The sequence below is a fragment of the Charadrius vociferus genome, unplaced genomic scaffold (assembly GCF_000708025.1).
Source record: "Charadrius vociferus isolate BGI_N301 unplaced genomic scaffold, ASM70802v2 scaffold450, whole genome shotgun sequence".
Taxonomy (NCBI): domain Eukaryota; kingdom Metazoa; phylum Chordata; class Aves; order Charadriiformes; family Charadriidae; genus Charadrius; species Charadrius vociferus.
The window spans coordinates 1812718-1837885 of record NW_009646931.1 but is presented as its reverse complement, the minus strand read 5'-3'; the positions used below and the strand labels follow the sequence as shown (position 1 = coordinate 1837885).

Here is a 25168-nt window from a genome sequence, read left to right as displayed (position 1 = left end):
TTCATACCAAACTCAACAGAAATCTGCAATAGTTTTGTGGTTAAGTTTGTATAGTTCATGTTCCCGTCACTAAGCCTCCTCTCCTGGTGCTGGGTATGACCCCATTGCTTTCTCAGAGGCTTCTCTGGACCATGCCAGACTGTCGTAGCAGGAGCTGAACTGGGTCGCCTGTTTCTGCGTGTGCGTGTGTGCATGTGCCTGCGTGTTACCAAAGCGGATAATGTGTTATAGCTGTATTATATCATCTTATAATAGAGAACATGTAAGTGAGAGCAGCCAGGAGAAGTGAAGACACAGCACAATGTAATAAGGCAGTTGTTCTGCTGGGCATAATACTCAGGAAGTTGAGCACAAATATTTAAAAAAAAAAAAAGAAAAAGGCAAGAAAAATTAGTAGACTTCAAAGGTGGGAGATTTTAGATCAGGCCTAGAGCCGTGGAGAGCAATAGTGCTTTCTACCAAATCACCACACACACCAGTACGAAATGGGGAGTGACCAGCTGAGACCAATAGTTCAGGGAAGGAGTTGTTGAAGGGGATCAAGTGTCATTAAACCCAGCTCAGTTTCTGCAGCTGTTCTGTAATCCAGTGTTTGATGGTTTTTTGGATTAAAAAAAACCAAAACAACAAACCAGAACAAAACAGAAAACAGGTTTTCTTTGGAAAATAATTTGTGATCCTGGTTTCCGTGAGGCGGCTTACTGCACAGCCTCGCAAACAGTTTCAACATGTTTGGAGGGAGGGCAAGGTGTGTGGCAGGGCAGGGAGGGACGCACGGTTTCTACGTACACCTGACTCCTCTACCACAGGAAAGGAATCACTTTTTGCTTCACCCCATTCAAGAATGTGAGATTGTAATGGAAACTGCAAATGTCGTTTTGCAGGGTTTTAGCAAGAGTGTCGTGTAAGACAAGAAAGTGAGGTGGGTGCCTAGTAAAGCCTCATTGGCAATGTAATGTCCGTTTTGGAGTATCATGCTTCAAAATAAAGAGGCAATCTAACTGGAGAGAAAGACTACAAAAATGAAGAGCTAACTCTTCCATATACTGCCTAAATTCCTTATCTGTGAGGTCACTGTGTCTCTTCTGGGATGAAGAAAACTTGGATTTAAGACCCTTCTCCTAAATACAAACAAAAAAAGGGATGAAACGTGCTCCCAGGCTCCTGGACAGTAGGGTACACACGTTGAACTTAAATACATAGGTAGATATTAGGACTTCGATCTTGATTGGCCTAGTAGTCAAGGAGATTTGTTCTGTTTAGTTTATTGTAGACTTGAGTCTACAATAAGAAAGACTGAGGGACTTGTGTCTTTTTAGTCTGGAGAAAAGAAGACTGAGGGGGGATCTTATTAATGCTTATAAATACTTAAAGGGAGGGTGCCAGGGGGGATGGGAATAGTCTTTTTTCAGCAGTGCCAAGTGACAGGACAAGAGGTAACAGGCAGAAACTTGAACATAGGAAGTTCATCTAAACATGAGGAGGAACTTCTTTACTTTGAGGGTGGCAGAGCAGTGGCACAGGCTGCCCAAAGAGGTTGTGGAGTCTCCCACTCTGGAGATGTTCAAAACCCACCTGGATGTTGTCCTGTGCAACCTGTTGTAGGTGACCCTGCTCTGGTGGGGGGGTTGAACTAGATGATCTCCAGAGGTCTCTGCCAACCCTGACTGTTCTGTGATTCTGTGAGTCTGGAGGTAGTAATATGAGGCAAGTACATCAGTACCTCACTCGCTGCAGGGACCAAGTTCCTGAACAGTGTGAAAACAATAAGACACATAATGAAGGTTTTTTTCTCATAAGAATGAATGTAATAAAGAGGGATGCTGGCAGGAACAAATGCACACAGTTTAAATACAGACAGTATGTATGGCATAGAGGATGGAATAGCAGGAACAGGATCATCAGTATTGTCACTGGGAGGAGGTGCTGAGTTTTCAGCAGCTGGCTTTTCAGATCATGCTTTGAAAGATCTCAGTCTTTTCAGCTGCGAGGCTGGAACACCCAGATAAATCTTTCGGTGTGAGTGTTCTTGCAGCCTCTCTCTGGGCAGTTACTTTTCCAGCATTGTTATTATCTCTCTCAGATGAATCCAGATCATTCAAGCAGATCAAGGGTGAATGATGGAAAAACAGGAAGATGGTCAGGTGGTCTGTGTTAATAGGAAATCAGTGATGGAGCTCCAAAATCGTGGCTAGAGAAATGACAGATGGTGGGGTGTTGCCAAACAATGTTGTAGTAATAACGTAAGTTCCCCAAAGAATAGAGAGGGAGAGTTTGTCCAAAAGACTGTCACAAGGCAATTTAGCAGTTAATAAAATTTTGAGATTGTTTACTATTTTACTGCAACTCGAAACGCAGATTTAAAGTCTGTTCCAGCATGAAGAGAAAGGAGATCTCTGCATTTTTACATGCACTGTGAATAATGTTTTTAATATCAGAGAATGAAAAAACAAAGAAAAATGTCTGTAAAACAGTTTTGTATAAGTGCTTTTTTCACTCAAAGGCAGTCTGTGGTGTAAAACCTAGTATTCCTGTTTACTTGGGTGTGCTGTCAAAATTAATAAATCTGGGGTTTGTCTCTCCCTACAGGTAGGCTGCAGGTAAAGAATACTGAATCTCTATACACATGCTTCACTAAAGACGAGGTTTAAATATCTGAAGCTGATCCATGCTATGTGAGCCAGCCAGTGATAAAATGTATTTTTTGGTGACATTTGCTAATTTCTGGGAGATTTGAGCAGGCTCCTCTGAACAGTATTCAGCAGCACAAGCCCTTCACGAGGGGGTTAGCATCGCCTCCCTTGCAGTAGTTGTTTGTGGGTTAATTTTGCTGTGTTTATGGCAGAAGGACAAATAAGGGAAATGCTTGCTTCAGGTCAAGGCTGATAGCTAGGCTAGGAAAATTGTGAGAGGCGATGGGACTGATCTCTGCTCCGTGAGAAACTGAAGATCATCAGTTCACACTGCAGCAACTTGCTTCGTTCTCAGGAGCATCTATGGTCTCTGGATTTAAAAGAAAAACAAAAACAAAAACAAAAGCAACAACAACAACAAAAAGAAAATGCACCAGACTGATACTGAATGCCAGCAACGGGCTCAAGGGAGGGAATAGAATGTGACTTTGACTTCACCAGCAAAAAAGCCAGACCGCAAATGCAAATGGTCTGCAACCTTGTGAATTATGCTGAGAAATGGGTCCAGGTCATGCCTGTGGATTCCCCTGGGGTGAAGCTGCAGCTTGAGAGGAAACACGTGGTGCTGTTTGTGTTTGTTGCTTCTGAGCTGGGCTGGGGACCATCCAGCTAGGAGGTTAGATGGAAAATGTCATGTAAGATCCTCGAGTCCCAGCTCACAGCACCATCCCCAGTTACGTGGAAGAGTTTTCACAATCTTCTTGTCTTCTCTTGGCTCTGGTAGGAAGTTGTTATCGGTGATCTAAAGCCAGGCACTCCACATCGCGTTAGTGTTGGAGCATACGGCTGGGCAGGGAAAGGACGACCCAGCATGCCCAGAGACGTGACAACCTTATCCCAAGGTAACCATCCTTATGTGGCTTTCTGTTAAAAAACTGGCAGGGCACATGTCTGTAACACAGCAGGTCGCTCGCACCTAAATCTCTCGTCATATGCCGTATTGTTACATTTTACTATTATTTTTCCACAAGTGTGGAGTTTTAGAGGGCCAACAGGTGAGGGGAGAAGCCTATAAATTTGATTCCCAAGTCTGTGGGTGTTGGGTTATTGTGTGTATTAGCTCGTCCGCTTCTCTAATGCTATTCCTTTTCATTTCCTCTGTCTTAGATAAGTGCATGCCCCCTGCACCGCCCTATCAGCCCCAGATCGTGGTGGTTTCTGATTCAGAAGTTGCGTTGTCCTGGAAGCCTGGAGTGAACGAGGGAAGTTCTCCCATCCAGTACTACACGGTGGAGTTTATCAGGCAAGTTTGCCAGTGGAGTCTGAATTTCAGTATTCGTACACTGCAGGAGTTTTTTTTACCTAGACTGCACTATTAACTGTGTATAGATTCTTCTTATGATTTATTTACTTACTGTGTACAGTACAGTTATTTTTCCTCTTGATGTGTGTTGAATTACCATGAAAATTTAAACAAAAAACAGAAATAATCTAATTTGTTATAAAATCACCAATAATTCATACCTTCTGATTGACCAAAATAGGATCTAATTTGATCTGTTCCCTCTAATGAAGGCCTGGGTGAATGAAGTCTTAAGTTTCTCCTGTGATCAAACACTGTCGAACCATGCTGAGAACAGAGTATGTGGCAGAGCAGTTCACCTGAGTAGGAGTACCTTGGGCTGCTACAGGAAATAATCTGAGCATTGCAAACTCAGTATGTTGGACAGTTTTACTTGACAAAAGTTTTTTAGGTCTTGAGCTTGCAGGACTTGGCTTGCTTTGTTGTCCTAATTCTAATCAAGTTTACACAAAATGTTGGCCTTTCTGTTTAGATTTTTTTTGGGGGGGGTGGGGGGTGGGGGGGATGTTGGTGGTTTTTTTTTCTGCTTTTATGTTGAACTCTCAAAAATTTGCAGTAATAGAACTGAACTGGGAAAAGTTGCCAATCAAGTTGGTTTTATAAGATGCATATGAAGGGTCAGGAGGAGGTGGTTGTATCTGCATGCACAAACAAGTATTCACGCCTGCCTGTTCATATGCTTGTGTAAGCTAATATCTGCATACAGAGCTATTTATTTTCATTTGCTTACCCCTATGTTTACCCTTCCAGTGAATGCAAAATGCAGCCTTTGGAAGTTTAATCCTTTGGGTGAACACGTGATGACAGGTTTTAGTTGAGGTTCCTGGATAAGAAGAGAGAATTGCTTCCTTAACTACTCTGAGCTGTAAAGGTCAAAAAATTGTTCCTCAGAAAAACACATTCATTTTTTTAAAAGACTTGTTGTTGTTAAAAAGACAGAAAGAGCTATTGGTTTTCAGTGCTTGAAGTGTGGTTACAATCTAGAAGATACTGATATAATGAAAAGAATTCCCAGGCTGAAAGCCTTCTGGTGAACTTATATTGCACTATTGCACTTTGTGTTTGAATGAAAATGCCCCATATTTGGTGGGAAGCCATCCAATATTCATTGCACTGGGAGGCAGGACATGAGGACTGAAGATACGTTAGGGCCATCATGTAGCATGATGGACAGCATCTGCTGTAGCGTTACCATGAAATTTCTCCAATATCTATTTTTCGAACACCATTGTTACCTGGGCCTTTCTCTCTTTTCCCCATCTCTTCTCTCTCATTTGCTCAATGGATGGGAAAGGGATTTTGTTGGGTTCTGATTGACTGCACTTCTGTCATGTTGCATCCGTGCTTTTGCCAGACAGTGGTGCCTGCAGGTTTATGTACACCTCTTCATAGCACCAGGAGCCTGCTAATGGAAGAAGACGTGGGCACCATCGTCTCCATCTGATGCACTGAAAGTGCACCCTTGAATGTTTTTGTTCAGCCAGAGAGTGGAAAGCTGCCTTCACTGTTTAAGTTGAAAGATGCAAGTAATTGAAATTTCAGTGTTTCGTTGGTTTTAGACTTTGGGAAAGAATTTGCTAACAGCACAATGTTTTGATTACACTGTTTAGTTTGAGGTTTAAAGCTAAGCTGGAAACATATTTGTTAATTTTGGGATTATGCTCTCTTAGACTTGGAAGCTTGATTATATATTTGGAGAAAGTTCAATGAGCCATAAGCCCTAATGGCAGTTAGAGGTAAAAATTTAACTTTAAGCTTCATTGTCTGTTTCTGCATATAGTTTTAATTACTATAAAATGTATTAACATAAGTTAAAGCTGTTAAATTAAACAAGTGTAAAACCAAAACAAAAAGTGCAAGTAAATTTAGAATTAAGTCCTTGAGTGTCAAAGAAAGACGGTATTATCCTGTGCTTTTGCAAAGTTAATGACTTTCTTATGCAAATCTGTAATTTCTCTTGGGTTCAGCACAAAAGTCTAAAAACTATGACATTGTTTCAATCATTTCAGTCCCCTTAGAACCAATTTTATGAATTTAACCCTAGAAAAAACATGCTAGGAGACTGAGATGAGGTAAAAACACTCTTTTCATTTGCTCAACTGCGATATTGGGGATTAAAACCTCATGAAAATTCAATATATTAATTGTTTGCACATACCAGAATCTAATCAGAACCAGAGCTAACCTGCAGTCTGCTTCTACTTGGGGTCTAAATTTGGACCTTTATTTAGGCACTTGAGTGGGTTTCCCTTGAGACCTCTTGGTAGCAGAGGGCTGCAGGAGGTTTCAGATGTAGGACGAGCTGGGCTAACTCAGGCTGTGCTCTGCTGTTGCCTCTAAGAAGACGCTGAGGAGACCACAATCCCAATTTGGCTAAATGCTGAAAATCAGTAGGGCGAATGTAGGTCCCACTGCTCACTGCACAGTTCATAGGGAATGTGTAAAAGAGCATGTTAAACCCAAAACAGCTCATGGTGTCTGTGGAAGCTTTCAGGCTCAGTGTAAATAGTCTGTTGATTTATACTGAGACATATTTTGTGACAAATGTCATCCTTATGAAAACCTCTAAAGTGAGACCCTGGACTTAAACATACTAGTTTGGTTGTTTTTCCTGAAGATACTCTAAAAAATTCATTCTCAAAAATGTCTTGGATATTTTCACTCTGATACTCCAAATAGTCAGATTTTTAATCTGTTGAATGCCTACCCAATCTTCTAAACTTGGATACTAACTTATCCAATTTTTTATGGTCAGCTAGCATCTACAGAACCACAAGCGTTTCAGCAGTATGTCCCCTAAAAGGATTAGGTCACTTTCTTTTCATCTCCTTGGTAGGTAGATGGAGTCAACAGCTTTCAATGGTAATCTGGACAAATGGGGGAAATTTTTCAATATCTTGGTAGTGACATGCACTTCTGCTGCAATGATCTAAGCAGGTTCTGCTGATAAACCTGGGGAGATTTATCGGTATACAGATGTTAGGGTGGAGCAGATCCATCATAGTGTTGTGGGCAGAATTCTTGATTAGTTTGAAGCCTTCCGCCCCAGAAAAGGTGTATCCCTGAATCCATTCCATGTTGAACTAGCTGCCCTGAACTGGACAGTCATATTTGGTTTTGTTTGCAAAGAACCCAAAACATCAGATCTGACCAGGGACACACCTCCTAATGCCCAGCAAAAATACTTTTAATACTTTTTCCCTGATTAATGCATGAAACAGATATGTCTACCTCAACATTTACCTCACTGTTTGTGAGGCTTAAATCCTTGAAAAGGTAATTAATGATGAAAGAGGAGTGGAAGATGTAGAAACAGGGAAGAAGTGCTTAACAATGTTAGAGAGCATCAGAGGAATATTTAACAAAAGAATGAGGTTAGAAAGCTGCTTTTCCTTCCCTCAGAGCTGACCTGGCGTATTGGTTGATATGTTTCGTAGAAAGTGTCACAACAAAGCTAAATAATATTAATTACTAAACCAAATATCCTATGGTGCATTTTTTCTACTATGAGTATTTTCTATAGTGAGTAAGAACGTATTGTACCTGTCAGCATATTTATTATTTGTAGGAATATTTAAAAAAAATAATTGTGGAGATGAATTTGCCACTTGAGATGAGTACAAACATGGCACAAAAGAACAATCAAAAACCTTATAAAAATTGGATTGCTAGCAGGTGCTTCACTCTGTTAAATCATTTTCAGGTGATTTTAAGAGGAAGTTCAAGTGAGTATAAAATTGCTGTTCTATACATCAGAAAGATTTCCTTTCTTAAGCTGAATCAGTCCCCAGACTACAACGTAAAGCAATATTCCAAATGTTTTGGGTATGTTTGAGGCAGAATTCTGCCCTTGGTTTATATCCATCCAGTCCTATTGACTTTACCCGTGTGTTTATTATCTTAAAAACGCTCTGAATTTGTCACTAGCCAGATGCTTACTGCATGGCATTTCTCCTTTGGAGATGTACAGCTGTAACCTCAAGAAGTTGTCTGATTTCCCCGTGTGCAGATACATCATCTGGAGCAGCCCTGTGCTGTCCAGGGAGTGTTGTGCTGCAGAAAGGTGAGAAAAGTGGAATCAAAATGTGCCATTCTGGCATAACAGTTGGCACAAACTGAAATTTGACGCAAAAAAGGACCATGAAGACAGTTTTCACAAAATGTTCCCAGCTTAGAAAATGCGGGAGCTGGCTGGCCCTGGACGCAGTGACCAGCTGAGTTTATTGTGTTCCTCTCCCCATCTGTTTGACGTTTTTTCATCTTGTACCGATTTGTTCGCACGGGGAACATTCTCGAGAAATAGCAAAGGTCCGTTTGCAGGCATTTCCTTTATTATTCACCTCTGCAGAAGAAAGTCTTGCGAGAGACAGTCGGCAAAGCCAAAGGCTTTGTGTTATCTCCTAAATCTTTGTAGGGTGCAGTACCTCCTTTGGGTCCCTTTGTCAGAGGTGTGTGTTTCCATTTGGGCGCAGACATTGGTGGGGTCTGTTGCAGAGACTGTGAGGCAGCTTTTCAGCTAGGAGGAATTCCTTGGACTGGAATTAGAGCCAAAAAAAGATGTATACAGGAAAACTGAAAACACTGCTAAGTGAGCATGTAGAAGGAAGCGATGTTAACAGCTTTCAGTTGGAAATCACTATACATTTTCATTTTGGCCCAGGCATCAAAAGCTCAGAGAAGGGAAACAATGGAAGAGCAGCCAAAATAAATGCCCTTCTGTCTACCAGGAAATGGTGGTGGAGGGTGACTTAAGATGGTCTGTTTTGCTGTCATTACATCTTATGCATTTTTCTGATTTTATTTTTATATTTGGCAGGTCAGTGAAATATTCTCACCCTGTGTGCCATTGTGCACAGCAGCCAGGCAGCTGTGAGCTGCTCCTTTCTCACTGCATTTGCCCTGCTGGCACAAAGCAATGAAACCTCAGTAATCAATAAATCTTGTATTGACCGGTAAAAGAAAACATACATTAACTTTGGCATTTCCTTCCAGCTGCAAATAAACAAATACAAAATGCCTGCCTTGTGCTATAATTTTCATTGGAAGACTGTCAGAGACATTTGCAGCTAGTCCTATATAAACATTGGTAGATTCAGGGAGCACTCGGAGGTTATTTCCTGTAATAAATATCACAAGGACATCTTAGAAAAGGCCACTGGAATAGTTTTCTCTGAAAGTAATTTCTGTCCCTATTTTACTTTCATAGGCTTCTGTTTGAGTATTTTGGGTGGCCTAGACTTAATGGTTTTATTTTTCTTTTGTTTGTATTTGTTTACCTTCTCATTCCATTCTGTGTTTGATAAGAGACCACTTTTAGAGAGAGTGGAAATGGTGTGAAAGCATCAGAATATTCTCTCAAAGTATTTGAAGTAGCCCTCCCCTTTCTGATGTCCCTCTGCATATGAACTTAAACATTTGAGACTAAACTGCCATATGAATGGTTGTACTGATTTCAGATGGATTACAATGGCACTTAGAGCAAGCATTTAGTGGCCACTGGCTTTCAGCATGAATCAGGAGTTAACCAGGCATTGGCCAAAGGCAGACATGGGAATTTTGTTGCAAAATCCACAGGTTCTCTGCTTTATTGTTCTGGGTTTGTTGTTTTTGGGTTTTTTTTCTTTTTTTTTTTTTGGTTGGTTGGTTGGTTTTTTTTCCGAAGAGAAGACTTTGGATCCAGATTTTCCAGTATGGGTGGATTAACCTGATTGCCTGGGAGAACAAATGTTAGATACTTATCCTGCTAATGCTTGTATATGGTTGAAGAGTGGCATTAGAGCACAAACTCTTAGAAATAAATCAGGATCTTTCCCTCTATTGCGAACTATTGCTTTATACAGCCAAATTGGAGGTTGGAGCTGCTAGCAATATACATCCACTTGAAAACTGTGAATCAAAAATCCATGAAAACAGATACAAGAGAACCTGATTTGGCATACTGTCCTCTAAACAACCTCCTTGGCTTTATAAGCAAAATCTGAATATTGGTTTTCTGTTACTGTATAGTTTTGATATCACAGGCTTCGCAGATTAGTAATGGTTGCAGAGTCTGGCCCCTTAAGAGTGAAGGATTTCAGTGATGATTTAGCAGGCTTATATCTCATTTATTTTGTGTATTTCCCAGGAAAGTTTAAAGGCAATTAATTTATACAGCCAGCTTTAATTATTTATGATCTCGGCTTTGTTTGATCCTGAAGGCCAGACCTTGACAGCAATTGGACAGTAATAAGAGAGCAGATCCAGATGGAATCCATGGTTCTCAAGGGACTTCTCCCAAACACTAAATATCAGTTTGCCGTCCGAGCAGCAAACTCCTATGGATCCAGCCCTGCCAGTGCACCGAGCGATGTCATCCGAATGTTCAGTAAGTAGTACCACCTTTTTGTAATTTAAGTTATATAAAAATAATGTATATCTGTAAGCGTATCTGGGGCCTCCTGTGGAGGGCTGCTGGTGGAAAGAGTCACTCTCCAAGCACAGGCACCCCCAGTCTGACACGTCTCAGTCTGGTCCTTGGAGCTTGCAGCATCCTGTGAAAGTCAAGCCACAAGCAAAAATTTGAAAAGCTCCAGGCAGAAGTGCTGTCATGCCATTTCCCTGCTCTGGAGGTCATTGCCAGATATTTTTGGATCGTCACTTACTGGCTTTTGTGCTGGCTGCATGAAGAACTGATGAGTGAATATCATGGGGGAGAAATGAGAGAGACAAGTCTATTGTTCTTTTTTTTTCTGTTCTTTGAAACTGAAATGTAATATATACAGTTATATATTACATTTATAATTTAGACAACTTAGAAAGACCAAAGCAAATCTGTACTGTTTTCTGAGGAGTAAGGCTCTTAAACTATTAAGTGCAGTCATGAAAATAATGATATAAACAAGTAAGCACCCAGTTTTGATCAGAAGCTGCATAGTAAATATATTAGGTGAAAATGGATTCAAACATACTTGAATAATCACAACTTGTTAACAATTATATTCACATTTATGTAGCAATGTAGGCCATGGACGTTGCAATAAGGGGTAGGTGCACACATCTCCTGATGACCTTCCTCGGGATATAATCCTCTCTCAATGCTAGTGTCTCTGTGGGCTGACTCTGAGGTGCTGTTGCTCCTCATCACCCTCAAAGTCATAGCCGTATATGAAAATCCAAATCAAGCCGACACAGAGCACATTGGGAATCATACAAATAACATACAAATCCCGCACAGCGAAAACCCCGATGTCACAAAGACAGTTGATGCAGGAGGCAGAGCCAGGGCTGGCAGGGTATGGGGACTAACTGAGCTATATCCTTAATGTCCCAAAATTTTTATTGCATTTAAAAGGTTTCAGTACTTTTAAGTTCCAGTTTTGAAGGCACTCGTAGGGGATAGAATGCCATGCAAGAAAATGCCTGGATACAATTTTAGTAGATTAACGAACTATAAAAAACAGCAACAAAACAGGCTTTTTTTCTTTTCTCACCTGCACACTTAATTGCAAATCATCTTTAATTTACTGGTAGAAAATGAGCAGCTGATATTCAGGTAGGACTGTGACCTCGGCAAGAAGAATTTGCAAGCTGCAGAAATGTGACCACATCCTTAGTGATCCACAAATTTAACCTGCTAAGGATTTATTTCTAAATTGCTTCCCTATCTTGGAATCCCTTGTTTTCATTGACTCTTATATGGCAGTTTCCATTCTTTTTTCCTATCTGTCATAAATTCAATCCCTTGAACACTTTGCTTGAAGTTTGTTCTGGCTGCTGTACTCGTAACTTTAACTTCTGAAGCAAATGTTCCACGAAGGTGCAGCATGCTCTGGGGTTCCTTGGCCCCTGGATCCTCAAGGGTCAGCTCCTGCTGCCTCACACATGCTTGTGTGCTCCTTGGTATCCTGTTTATCTTTGGATGTGAGTGGCTGAATTCTTTGGTCAGAAAAGATAAAGTGTTTAGCTCTGTTAATAAGGGCGGAGTCGTCTTCATGCTGTGCTTATTACTGCGGTACTCTAGGAAAGGCACTTTGCCTTTGGAAACTGCGTGTTCTGCAGAGACCTGTTGAGATGGCTCTAAAACATGGATTCTTGTCAGTAGGGCTTGGAATCAAATTCATGCCCAGTGTATATAAAGACTGATTTCTGGAGAGGTGCACAGGGGTGATTCTCTGTGCCTGGATCAGATCTGAAAAGTGATTGTATTGCACATGTTGCACTGCTCTCTGAATAGACTCAAAAACTCTGTGCTGGTCAATGATAGGTACACGGGTGCCACTGTGGCTGAGAGGTTGGTCTCCCTGCACCAAGGGGCTTGCAGGGAGACTTGCACTGCCTGGGGGAGCCCCTCATGATCAGGTGGAGCTCCGGCAGCCTGGGGCCATGTCATGTCTGTGACGTGCTCCAGCCCTGCACCAGGCCACTTCTACTTAGGGCTGCTTTGGCAAACTCTGGGCCCTTTGGCAAATGCAAATGTGGTTCCTTTGCCAGTCTGCTCTTGGTTTCCAGGGTGGATTTTGCAAATAGGGCTAAAAACTACATATAGCCACTATGCATGAAAGCTGGTGTTATCTTGTGCGTACCTGTCTTCACAACAACCAGCTTTTTGCAGAGCAAGCAGCGGTGTTCGAAGGCAGCAAAGGATCGTGCCTTTAGAAATAAGTTCTGTGGCGTTCTGGAAATGGCAGTGTAACTGAGTATAGGAGCTCTCACTTGGCTTTAGTGGTGACGTGTGTGTAAGAAACTAGTTTGATGTTAACCAGATACACAAGTACAATGTGCATTAGTAGAAAAGCTAAACTTCTGTTGTGAAAAAAATTCTTGATTAAAGCCATGCATGGCCTGAATTTTTCCCCAAAACACTAAAAAACCCTAAGAGTGATTTAAACCGTTGGCAAGTTTAATCTTACAAAAAATTGCATGCTAAGCTTAAGGGCAACCAAGTAAAACTTACTCCTGGCTCAAATTATGTATCTGCAGATACCTTCCCCCTTCTAGTAGCCAGAAAGCCAACAGTTACCTTCTTTGGCCCAGCTAATCATTCACTTCAGTTGCTCAGGTATAGACATTAGGTGGACTGGAGGTCCCCCAGGTCCTGTGGTATTCAGGTGTCCCTGCAGGAGCATATGTGCCTCCCATGTGTCTCCCAGACACCTGACAGTCCTTTGGGGATGTCTCAGTACTGTAACGTGTCTCAGATGGCACCAGATGCCTGAATGTCTCAAAGTGCCAGCAGATACCTTAGTCACCTATGGTTGCTGGAAGGGTGTTGGACAGTTGGCGTGCCTGAAAATGACGCGCCTTTGCTCTTCGTGGTGTGCATCACAGGAATTACTACCTTTATTATTAAAGTGGTACCTCCTCCCAAATAAACAGTGAAACATGCCGAAAATATTTGATGCTATTTTCTGAGTGCCTGTATATTCATCAGAAATAGCTGAAATATCTTAGGAAGCTGGCAGAAGCACATAAAACATCTGGCTCCTTTGCACTTAGTCCACGTAGTGCTGGCACTAAGGTCCTTGGTGTGTTTGGATTTTAAAAATTTATAGCTTTATGCTTGCATATCCTGGATTTTTATGCTTGTTTTGAAATAATTAGTGCTTTTCTGATGATTATTTTAACTGAAGAAGAAGTTCCCAGCGTTACCTCAAATGCAGTAGACCTTCAGGGGCCATGTTGCATTGTGTAGAGTCTCTTGCAGCTCTTCTAGGCAGGCTGAGACAGAGATGAGTCCTGCAGACACTGAGTCCAAGCTATTTGGGGATGTTTTCTGCTGGGTTTTATCTCATTCTTCCATGTAATTCTCTCATTTGTTTTTAAAAGCTGGCTTGCTTTGCAGCAGTCTTGACTGCATTGTTTGAGGTCAGCATAGGAAATCGTCTTTTCTGAAGGGTTGCCGACAGTGTCACCTCATGTGAGAGACCTCCCAAGGTCTGTGCAAGTAGAACATGTGGCCTTGATTATAAGCGGTTACCCTCTTACCTAGTAAAAAACACGTGCTCGGTTTATGTTACATTGCTCCTTTTTCCGGGAGGAACGAGAGGGCAAGTTTCCCTAAGTGTTCTTATTTATTTGTGATTTAGTTTCTTTTTTTTTTTTTTTTTTCCTAGAGGGAAATGATGTATTAAGTCAATTTGTGTTGCTGTTCTTAATTGCAGATGCAGGTTGCAGATATTTCACTTATATGGTTGTTGGGTTTTTGCTGTATCAAATCTCTCAATGTGTCATGGACAATTTACTTGAAAAAAAGATTTCACGTATCAAGTTCAGTAACAACAAAATAAACTGTCCCAAAGAATCAAACAAAGAAAGTGTCATCACCTGCATCACTTAAATACCCTTCATCTCTTGGGGAAACAGATGGGGTTTGCACTGTGCCTGGAAGGTCACCAGCCTTGGGCTTTGCCAGACCAACAGAGGAAGCGTCTTCTGTTAAAAATACCCTCCTGCTTGTCTCCACAGCAAACGTGACAGAAGTGGCCGCTTAATCTGGGTACATCCCTTCCTCTGGTCCTGGCTGTCACCAGCAGGCTTATACTGTGCAAGGCATTGGCACAGGTGCTTACATATTCTGCATGGTGCTTGAATGTGTCTGCTGAGGCTCAGGCACAGGAAAAGGGCAGTCCCTTGGGCCCAAACCTTGATGTAAAGGATGGTGATGTGCCTTGGAGATAGCAAACGGAGAAGGTTTTGCACAGAACTGTTTCCCACAGATCTCCAAAGGCTTTATAAAGGCAGTGTTCGTATTTATGCAGGCAGGGACAAAAAGCAAGAGACAGGCCAAGTGATATGCAGTGCCTCACTGTGAGTCACTGACAAGAATAAAACTCAGATTAAAATGCCCCTGATGTATTTTGGATTTCGACCGGTGAGGGGTTCATCATGAAGGCAATCAGTCTGTTAACAGGTCCATTCAATCTGCCTACATTGCAGTGCCCAGTGGTCTACCTCCTACTCTCTCCTGTGTGTCCTGATCAGTGTGATGGTGGCCAACTTAACATCAAAACAGAAGATTGTGTGGCTTTCTGTTTGTTTTGAGAAAGATTTCTTTGGTATAACTTAATCCCTGATTATTCGGAAAGAAGCTGTCCAAAGTTCATGACCCCCCACAGGTTTTCCAATTAATTATAAAACAGGATTATAGGACCTGCTAAAGGGTCTTAAACAGGCTTCATGTTCTTGTACACTGAAACACTGATTTAATGAAATAAAGCACACTTATAATCTCTGTAGTCATTGTTTTGGTTCCGCACTTTGCTTAATTGTCACTGATTTGCCACCCATTACGAGATGAGCTCTCCACCAAAGCTACACAGTGCTCTTAAGAGATGGGCTCACATGGGGTTTTCTCTACAAAAGGTTGCGTTAGCTTCTCTGCTTTCTGTTGTTTTGCGGTTTTGTTGAATCACATCACATGTGGGTATCATGTCACATCCAGTGAGCAAACACCAAATGTAAAGCAGGGCAAGGTGACTGAGAAGACAGTGGGCTCTGGTCTCATCATTGGTGTGTGTACTCACCTGTATAAATTCAGGCACACATAGAAAAGAGTCCATCTCCATGTCTTCATTGCTCCCAGGTGCATTATGCGTTGCCAAAACTGCTCACAGAGTAGCAGGTAATGTAATATGTTCTGGCAGAAACTCAGGTGCAGCCAGGGGGAGTGAAAACAGAGACTTGGGGCCATATTAGAGACCTGTGGATATTAGAACGCCTTCCAAAGTCATACTTTTTCTGTTGACGCCAAACTTGTGTCCTGAAGGTCTTTGAAGAAGGGCCTCAAAGCAGTCTTTTCTACCAGCCACAATAAGCCATAACTTCATTGCTCACTCCAGGCTCTAAATATTGTACCAGTTCAATAAGGTGAAAGGAATCATTGTCTGGTTTAAAACAGTGGGTACATTTTGTCTGCCAAGGTCTTCTGTTGGAAAAGCATGGAACATTTTGATCTGCCAGATGAAAGAGGCACAGGCTCTGCTTGGGGAACTGCCTGTCTCTCCTAAGATACCAGGTCTCATTGCATGCTGGTGGTTATTGATATAGTTTAGTGATAACTTCACTCAGGAGAGTTACACTTCTGTAAAAGTAGCATGACGTTAAAATCATATCTGTATATGTGGGTTGGGGCAATCCCATGCACAAATACAGGCTAGCTGGAGAACGGATTGAGAGCTGCCCTGAGGAGAAGGACTTGGGGATATTGGTTTTTAAGAAACTCTACATGACCCGGCAACATGCACTTGCAGCCCAGAAAGCAAATCGCATCCTGGGCTGCATCGAAAGAAGCGTGGCCAGCAGGTCGAGGGAGGTGATTTTTACTCTGCTCTCGTGAGACCCCACCTGGAGTACTGCTTCCAGCTCTGGAGACCCCAACATAAGAAGGACATGGACCTGTTGGAGCGTGTCCAAGAGGAGGGCCACAGAGATGATCTGGAGCACCTTTCCTATGAAGACAGGCTGAGACAGCTGAGATTGTTCAGCCTGGAGAAGAGAAGGCTCTAGGGAGACCTTATAGAGGCCTTCCAGTATCTGAAGGGTGCCTCCAAGAAAGCTGGAGAGGGACTTTTCACAAGGGCATGTGGTGATAGGACAAGGGATAATGGCTTCAAGCTGGAAGAAGGGAGATTTAGATTAGATATTAGGAAGAAATTTTTCACTCAGGGTGGTGAGGCACTGGAACACATTGCCCAGAGAAGGTGTGGATGCCCCATCCCTGGAAGCATTCAAGGCCAGGTTGGATAGGGCTTTGAGCAACCTGGTCTAGTGGAAGGTGTCCCTGCCCACGGCAAGGGTGTTGGAACTAGATGGTCTTCAAGGTCCCTTCCATCCTAAACCATTCTGTGATTCTATGAAAATTGTATTACTTACAGATTATTTGGTATACATGTTAGAGTTGAAAGGTTTACACACGTTCTCTCCCAGCCTAGCATGTTGTTTTGGTTGGAAATGTGTATGCCTCATTACCTCTACTCATTTACCTCTAATATTTCTGTATGCTGACATAACATGTAAAGCCCATTCATAAGTAACTCCCACAGCATGTATGGTGGGCGGCCAATTAGCCGGCCAGGGCACGTGTTCATATCTGGTGCACACATGCTTGATTTCATAACTGTCTGCCAGGATTTCTGGTTTGCAGTCACAGTAAAGGAAGAGAGAGTACAATGAGATTTAGACAAATGCTCTCCTGCCTGAATCAGGTCAGTGAGATATTTTTCCATTATTCTCCATGGAGGTGGAGGGTGGCTGACCCCAGTTAGACTGGCACGAATGCCCCGATAGCACTGTGCCTGCACTGCTCCCTCTGGAAGTCTGCTGAGCCTTGTCAGCTGTCACTGGCTCCGTTGGATTGTTCAGTCATGGTAGTGAAGCTCTCACTACCATCAAGTAGCATTTTCCGGCTTGTCAGGTCTCCTTTCCGCAGGCAGCCACTGCCCAGCAAGACTTTGCATCTCTGCATGTTGCAATGTGAAGGACCTGCTAACTTAAGAGAAAATATGGGCAGCTTGTGGCTGCTAAAATAAACAAGCACACATGGTCGGCCTGTACAGAGGCTTTGTAAAGCAAGGATTACCTGTGCTGTTTTTAAGTGACTCAAAATATTTTATGGAAAATGCAAATGTATGAAGTCCATTACCTTAATGGTTATCAAAGGTCTGTCCTTAACCATGCTGAAATCGTAAGTAACAATAGTGATGCAGTTGCCTGTATTATCTTTCTTCACAGCTTCTGGCAAATTTTAATAGCTAAAAAGCATAAACCATTGTTTAAGCAGAATTTGTTATGTAAAGTGCAGAAAAGCACAGGTATTTTCTGCGAAGGCCCTCTTACTGTTTAAACTGGCTGTTACTAACCCACACTCCTTCACAGCACAGTTCAGCACTCCAGGGAGAGGCAGAAGCAGATTATGTGCGTGAAAGCCCCGGGATATTTATGCACATTTCTTTTTTCGAGGTGCTGAATTGTGTTTTGAAAAATAGCCTAAAAATGCACTTAGGATGCTAATTTCAGGAGCATTGGAGCCAGTTGAGGCAGATAAAGTCCTAAGCAGAGCGTGCCAGAAAAGCCCCACCTAGATGCATCTCTTTTACTGGTCCAGTAATATGGTCACCAGTAGGGCAGATACGGGTCTGTGTATTTATAAAGGGAAAAAGTTTGATCTAAAACCAAAACAGTTATTAAAATGTTGTCCGCGCCGAAAAAGTTCAGAGCCGTTCTCCTGGAAGAATGATGGATAAAAGTCGGTTTGCAGTGGGAGAACTGAGCTTTCCCTGCTTTGTTTGAGAATGACAGTCAATGAGTAAGTGAAGGTCTTCACTTTGTTTTAAGTTGCATGTGTATCACTTCGACAGTGTCTCCCACCTTCAGGCTGACACTTGCATTGTCTGCACAGGATGGACATTAACACCACTTCAGATTTCAGTGTGGCGAATCAGGGGGTGGTAAGATCTGAGTTGCTATGCGTAAAGAGAAAAAAATATATGAACTGAATATGCCAGTTCTGTCTTTTTAGGCTCTGAGGAGTTAGGAAGTGGAAGCTATGGGCATCGGTATATCACGGACACGGTGACTGCTGATGATGACGGATTTGATATCGATGACTCAGACTATGACATTTACATAGAAGAGGTAAATTTCAATATTCCACTTTGGCATTTCTGTTTTCTTTATAGTCTCAATACTTTAAAGTGTCTGATCTTGTCAGGAAGTTTAATATCTGATATTATGTGCTCAGATACAATAATGTGGTTGTTTCTTTTTCATCACTGAGGATGAATTTGTTACCTCAGATTATATCTTGGAAGGTATTAATTTAATTTCCCCACAGAATTTTACATTTTACTGAATTTGTGTTTCTTTATTTCCTTTCAGCTCAGACCACTTCCTGCTATCAAAGGAGGCAACAGAAAATTTCTGGTTGAAACTAAAGTCACACCAGGGTCTAGTTCCAGGCTGCTGTCACGGGTCCTTACAACCACTTCTGAACCTACTACTTCCACTCCCACCACCACAGGGCCTTCAACCACAGCGAGGGCAACTACGGCTCGGGCAGCGAGGAGGGGTGTCATGTCTTCTGCAACACGCCTCTTTGATCTCTCCTGTGATGAGGCCATCTGTTCTGCAGACAGCTTTTGTGTCAACGACTATGACCGGGGTGGCTCGCGCTGCCACTGCAACTTGGGAAAAGGAGGAGAGACGTGTGCGGAAGGTAGGTTTCTGTGTGCCCGCTGCTGTTGACTTCTCTTTGTCTGGGGCGAGAAGCAGCTTTGCGATAATCCAACCGAAGTGCACTTTGGGAACAGCTGGCTGGGCTTAATGGATCCCTAAGGACAGCAGCAGCTTCCACGTCCCAGTTCAGACAGTATCCCCTTTGCTTCTCTTTCCTCAGCTAGGCGTGAAGAACTTCTTTAATAAAGCTGAGTGCAGACCCTGTGTGAAGGTGTGCGGGGGAGGTTAATCCTCCTTCCCCCTTGTAGGAGTGGGACGGTGGTGGAGCCAGGTATGTTGATAGGCAGCCAGGCCTGACAGGGTCCAGCCGTCGCAACCACAGCTTTCAGCAGGGACATTCAGACCCCTTTGACCCTTGCCTGTTGCCTGTGTCTGAAGCCCTGAACCACCTGCATTTCCAGCATGGTCCATTGGATAATGCTGATCCTGCAGCAGGGATGTGAGACAGAGGCCCCACTGTAAAACCGTCTCCAGAGGAGGCTTTCTCCATGGACTGGTGGCCCCAGCACTTGTGCCAGGCAGCCTAGGGCAAGGGAGGAATAAACCCCCCTCCTCAGTTCAGAAAGCACTACCTGAAGCCTGGGTGAATGTGAGAATGTGTGGTTGTCCCAGTCAGGACTTGCCACACATCATCTCACCTCTCTGCACGGTAGCCGAATCAGAGCAAGATCTTGCTGAGCTGAAGGAGGCCGTCCTGCTTCTCCTTCCATTGCCACCTTCCTGTCGTCTCCCTCTGCAGACCTAGCCTTGCCCTTTCAATGGGTCTTGTGTTGATCTGATCACCTTGTGAGCCAGTCCAGCTTGCTTACCAAGCTATAAGCAGGTCACTTTTTCTTTCCCCCCTGGAGTTACTTTTTTTTTCTGGTTTGGTGACCATGGGGTCAGATGAATGCCAGAGCTCGTGCAAAGCAAGTGTCCTGTTGGTTGTAGTGCTGCAGTCCCACCAGATAAGAAAGAGCTGATCCATCCCCCTGCATGCTGATCTGTTCTGCCAAGGCCTTGCGAGGCAGCAGAGCATCAGGGACACACGTTTCTTCTGCAGGTTTGTGGTAGACATTCATGATGCACAGTGTTGTGCATCAGAGTTACAGACACTGAGGGTGTTTGATCTTCTCCTGCCAGTGCTGGAGTAAAGAGAACGTGTTCTGAAAACAATCTGCTGTGACTCAGCCACATGGAATAGCTGCAGATGTGATTTTTGGCCTTGATCAAGTATGAAGAGTCGAGGATTAATTTGAACTGACATAACTGTATACAACTTGAAGAGCGGGTGTGTTAACGTCAGTCCAAAACCACCATTTTTCACAAGGGAATGTGTTATTCCTTGCTAAGCAGTAGCATCATGTACCAGTATTCCCTTGTACTGAATTTCTCCACAGCAGCCGTTAATCTGAATGAAAACAGACTTTTCTTTGCAGTCAACAGCTGCATGGTGCTTTGGTCCAGTCAGTTCTGGTTGTGATCAGGGCATGAGTTAATTGCTGTCTGCTGTGGTTGCATTCAGGTTTATAGCACCAGTTCTCTTCACCTCAGACGAAAATGTATGCCTTGCAAATAAAAACCAGAGAGAGCTGTATTCAGATCCAAATATGCGAGAAAAACCCACTCAGTATTCAAATACCAATGAGGAATAAGACTCCTCATCCGTCCTTCCTCATTAAACTTAGATCCATGCAAAAGTAAGAATTCAGGCCTGAAACTGTGTCTGTCCTCAGTGTTTCTCAGGAAGACGAGCTGCAAAGGTAGCAGTAAGAACATCGGGCTGATTTTCTTTTTCTGTGCTGAAGCCAGGATGGTCCTCTAACATAAGACAACAAAGGGTGAGGACTGATAAGGCCAGCTGACGAGAGCGATATGAATGGCCACTGCTGCAGCCAGGGATGGAGAGGTGCCTGCTGGACTGTCTTCTCCCCATGACTCTCTTTACCTTCTGCCCTGAGCTGACTTGAGGGAAGTGCTGGAAGCTGCTGGGCTCTTATGAGCCATCCAAGGATTCTGTGTACGCTGGACACGGCAGCTATGGAGCTGCAGTGACTAATGTGTTGTGGAGTCTGGCCACATTTCCTGCATATGTTTTTATAATCCTGCAAAACAGAAAAATACTTTGTTGTCTCTGTGTTAAATGAATTCTTAAAAGGAGATAAATATAAAGTAGGTGGGTTGTGTTTTTTGTAACAAGGATGAAAATCTGGAGAAAGTTCCACTGAAGCCAACAATTAAACTGTTGAGCAGTATTTAGTCCTCAGTAGCCTGTTTCTTTCCAAGTTCACCAGGTCCTTGAGAATAAAAGAGTTAGTTGTGGAAGGTGGTGGGAGGAGAAGGCAATAGGTTAACTGATTGTTGACTGCTGCTGACTAATGGTTGTCTCTGGAGGAACTCTGCCTTGCATTTTCACCTGATGTTATCTATTACTAATTGTGTATATTGATTGTTATATGGGAGAAGACTGCTAAATAACATGCTTCTGTCTTTGCTTTTCAGATATTATTATCCAGTATCCTCAGTTCTCTGGCTACTCATACATCACCTTTGAACCACTGAAAAACTCCTATCAGACATTTCAAATAACCCTTGAATTCAGGGTAAGTTTAAGCAATTCCAAGCTCATGTAGAAGCTTTAAATTTTATTCGCTTGTTCTGATGATGCAGACAATGGAACAATAACTTAGCTTTAGTATAGCTTATAATATAATTGTGGTGAACCTATACATAATCTTCATCTCTAAAGGTCTGGCTTCACCTTCAATGAATGCAAATGAAATCGGTAAACTGAGCTAAAATGTTTGCATCCATTATTGGTAGGCAGTGCATGAGAGAATCCCTGGGACTAGTAATACTGGCGTTGCAGGCTGGCAGCAATGTACATTGGCATGGTTACAGCCATGTCAATGAGCTACAGGTTGAAGTACACTTCATGCAGTATCTTTGTGTGTAAAAAGTTGTGATCTTGTTGTACTGAGCAAAATACTGCCCTATATCCAGAGTTCCTTTCCTATCCTGCGGGATTTCAGTAGGCATCACTTTCCACCTCTGAAGTTTGGGGTACCTGCGACTAATACATGCAAGACACCAGACTACTTAAACTACAGTTTCGAAGCGTACATCCCACGGTGACTTGTGTTAATGCTGTCTGTGTGTTACGGACAGAGCTGCTTGGGCTGCTTGTCAGGGAGGGCGTCCGAGCTTTCGGGTGCACCCCTGCTCTTGTGTAAGGCAGACGTGCCAGACTCACAGCCCTGGTGCGAGGCTGCCACTAGAGCAGCGGCAGCGTGTTGCCTCACGTGGTGAGCTGGCAATTTGCTCCTCTGGCAACTTGCCAGCTTAAAATGCAGGGTGGCTGCGAAAAGCCACTGTGTCAGCTGCTATGCCCATATGGAGAAATCCTGCCTGCACAGGTTGTTTGGCTTGAAAAGCGTCAGGCTCACTGAATGTGTGAAGCAAGTTGTGTGTATTCAGGTGTGTCTGATGTGGCTACACTTAACAGGTTTGCTAGGACCTCCTTGCTAGACTTTGTGCTCAGAAGTCTCGTATGGGCCAGGCCTGACAGTCTTTAATGCTTTCAGGCTTGTTTTTAGATCTGATAGTATCATCCTGTAAGTAGAAGAGATGTTCTTCAACGATTTAAGCATTAAGACAATGTTTTTCTAGGTTCATCAAATGCAGAATTCAAAATTGATCAACAAATTTCTGATTCTGCGAGCTAAAAACTCCATCTGAAAAATGCTGTCCCTTTTCAAGAGAAAAGTCCCCCAGTGGTGCTTGTATTTGTCTGTCACTGTGAGGCTTAGACTTTGTTTTTTTTATGTTGATGTTCTGGTTGCAGGCTGAATCAGAAGATGGTTTGCTGCTGTACTGTGGAGAAAATGAACATGGTCGTGGTGATTTTATGTCGCTAGCAATCATCCGACGTAGCATCCAGTTCAGGTAAAACCTCCACCCTAAATCTGATGTAAAGAGAGTGGGCCACTGCTGCCTCCTGGGACTCGCTATATGTGATGAATATCTGTCGTGTCTTTGACTTCTGCCCCATGTAGTGCACAAAATGGACGGTATTACTTCATTTAACACTTCTGCAATTTCTTTTTCTCTCATCCTTCTTTATTGTATGGACATGTGCCCTGTTGAACCCTTTTTACTCAGACCTTGGTGTAGAGGCAAAATAATTGGTTCTCTTCAAGTTATTCATCCAGGGCTCATTACTGTGTTATCAGAAATGCTAGTGAGCCACTGCATTTGCTAAGCTTATGCTATATTGAGCTGTGCATAGACAATGTTTTTGCTTCACAGCAAAAGGACCTGCAGATAACATAGCAAAATAAAGGATTTAATGCAAGCAAGGGGCCTGGAACTTCATCTTATATCCCTTGCTTAGATGGGAGTTGCAGGTTTTTTAAGTGAAGATGGAGGGGGTTTCTTGGAGTCCCATAGGTATGAAGCATATGAAAGAGTATCTCAAGAAGTTCCTTACTTTGCAGGATGAGTGCTTTGAAAGTGTGGGTGATATGCCTTAGTAGTGTTTCTGTTCACCTACACTGAACGGCAGTCAGAGAAGAAGGCATGTTTTGTGCACATTCAGCTCCACAGAGACTTTCCTGCAGGTCTGCTTGTCAATCAGTACTGAGATTCATACAGAATCGCAGAATTATTAATGTAGCACTGCCTTTCACTAGTGAGCTAGAAAAATTCCCAAGAGAAATTACTGTGATAGCAGGAACTCACATTGTAATAACCTGCATCTTGAAAGAGTTTCAGCTCTTGGCAAGCTTTGCAATGCACTTGGTATGGCCAGAGGATGCAAAATCTTCATCATGGGAGAAAGACAGATAATGAAGTTTGACACTTGGAACAGATCGTATGTAGACCTGCTGTCTAATTTGCCTGTGGTCTGCTAATAGGCAATGTGAAACAGAGAGGTTCCTAGGAGTGAAGGGAATATTTGGAGTCTATGAACAGCTTTCAGTTACTTGGTTAATGTAAGCTTGTCACCTCTGTCTCATGCTGCCAGGTTCAACTGTGGCACAGGGGTTGCAGTCATAACAAGTGAAAACAAAATCAAGCTGGGGAACTGGCACAGTGTCACGCTGTTCAGAGATGGGATGAATGGCTGGCTCAGGATGGACAACGATGCTCCAGTGACAGGAAAATCTCAGGTACGTAGCCCTGCACCGACCGTGGGTTCTCTCAAGATTATAATGACATTTTTTCTTGCCAGTAAACCAGATTTAAAAGGTACATTTTTGTTTATCAGTGTTGGGGTAATTAGTGAACCAGGATCAGTGTACAGATTACTCTTCCACATACGTAGTCTAGAAATCACATAGATAAATATCCCAGTGCTGAATCCCATCACAGTTTCCCTGTTGTCCTCCATACTTGCTCTGCTTCACTTCGCTAGCCTCAGATACAGGCTGCTGTTAAAAGTTTGCCAGGTTTTGCAGCTGCTGTCCCTGATTTTTTTCTTTTTCAAGCCTCAGAGAGCTGCTTTGCTTCCTCAGCCAGAAAAATCAGATGCATATGTGTATATGTTTATATATTTATGTATAACATGCATATAGCCACACAAGGTTTGTATACAGAACTGTAATGACATGTATACCATGGACATAGATTTAAGCACAGTAATGGAATAGACTTTCTGCCCTGACTTATGTTAACACCAACAATTTTGTATGAGGCCACCAGCATGAAATATAATAGAGGAAGATGTCTTGACTTGCTCATCTGTTGCCAGGCCAGAAAATAGAAGTGAAATTAAGGCACTGAAAAAAAAGACAGTTGCAAATTGTTTCGGATGTCTTTCCTCTTCCCTTTGATAACCACTATTAGCGTGCTATCCCTAGCCCTGAAAAATGCAGTTTCAGACATCTTATTACTTTATACTTTCAAGTGCAGGCACTGAAGGGAAAAAATGCTGTGCATTGTGTTCTCATCAGCTGGAAATGGCAGCGGAAAGGATTTCAAT

General features: G+C 42.8%; 1 protein-coding gene across 1 annotated transcript in view; it reads left to right on the top strand.

Moving 5' to 3' along the window:
* The window catches only part of EGFLAM (EGF-like, fibronectin type III and laminin G domains), a 57687-nt gene that overhangs the window by 5380 nt on the left and 27139 nt on the right, over nt 1-25168 (top strand). Inside the window, exons 5-12 of the mRNA XM_009894709.1 lie at nt 3418-3535; nt 3801-3936; nt 10194-10360; nt 18491-18606; nt 18850-19186; nt 21688-21788; nt 23030-23130; nt 24212-24356. Coding sequence (XP_009893011.1) covers nt 3418-3535; nt 3801-3936; nt 10194-10360; nt 18491-18606; nt 18850-19186; nt 21688-21788; nt 23030-23130; nt 24212-24356 — 1221 coding nt within the window. The remainder of the gene's footprint in view (nt 1-3417; nt 3536-3800; nt 3937-10193; nt 10361-18490; nt 18607-18849; nt 19187-21687; nt 21789-23029; nt 23131-24211; nt 24357-25168) is intronic.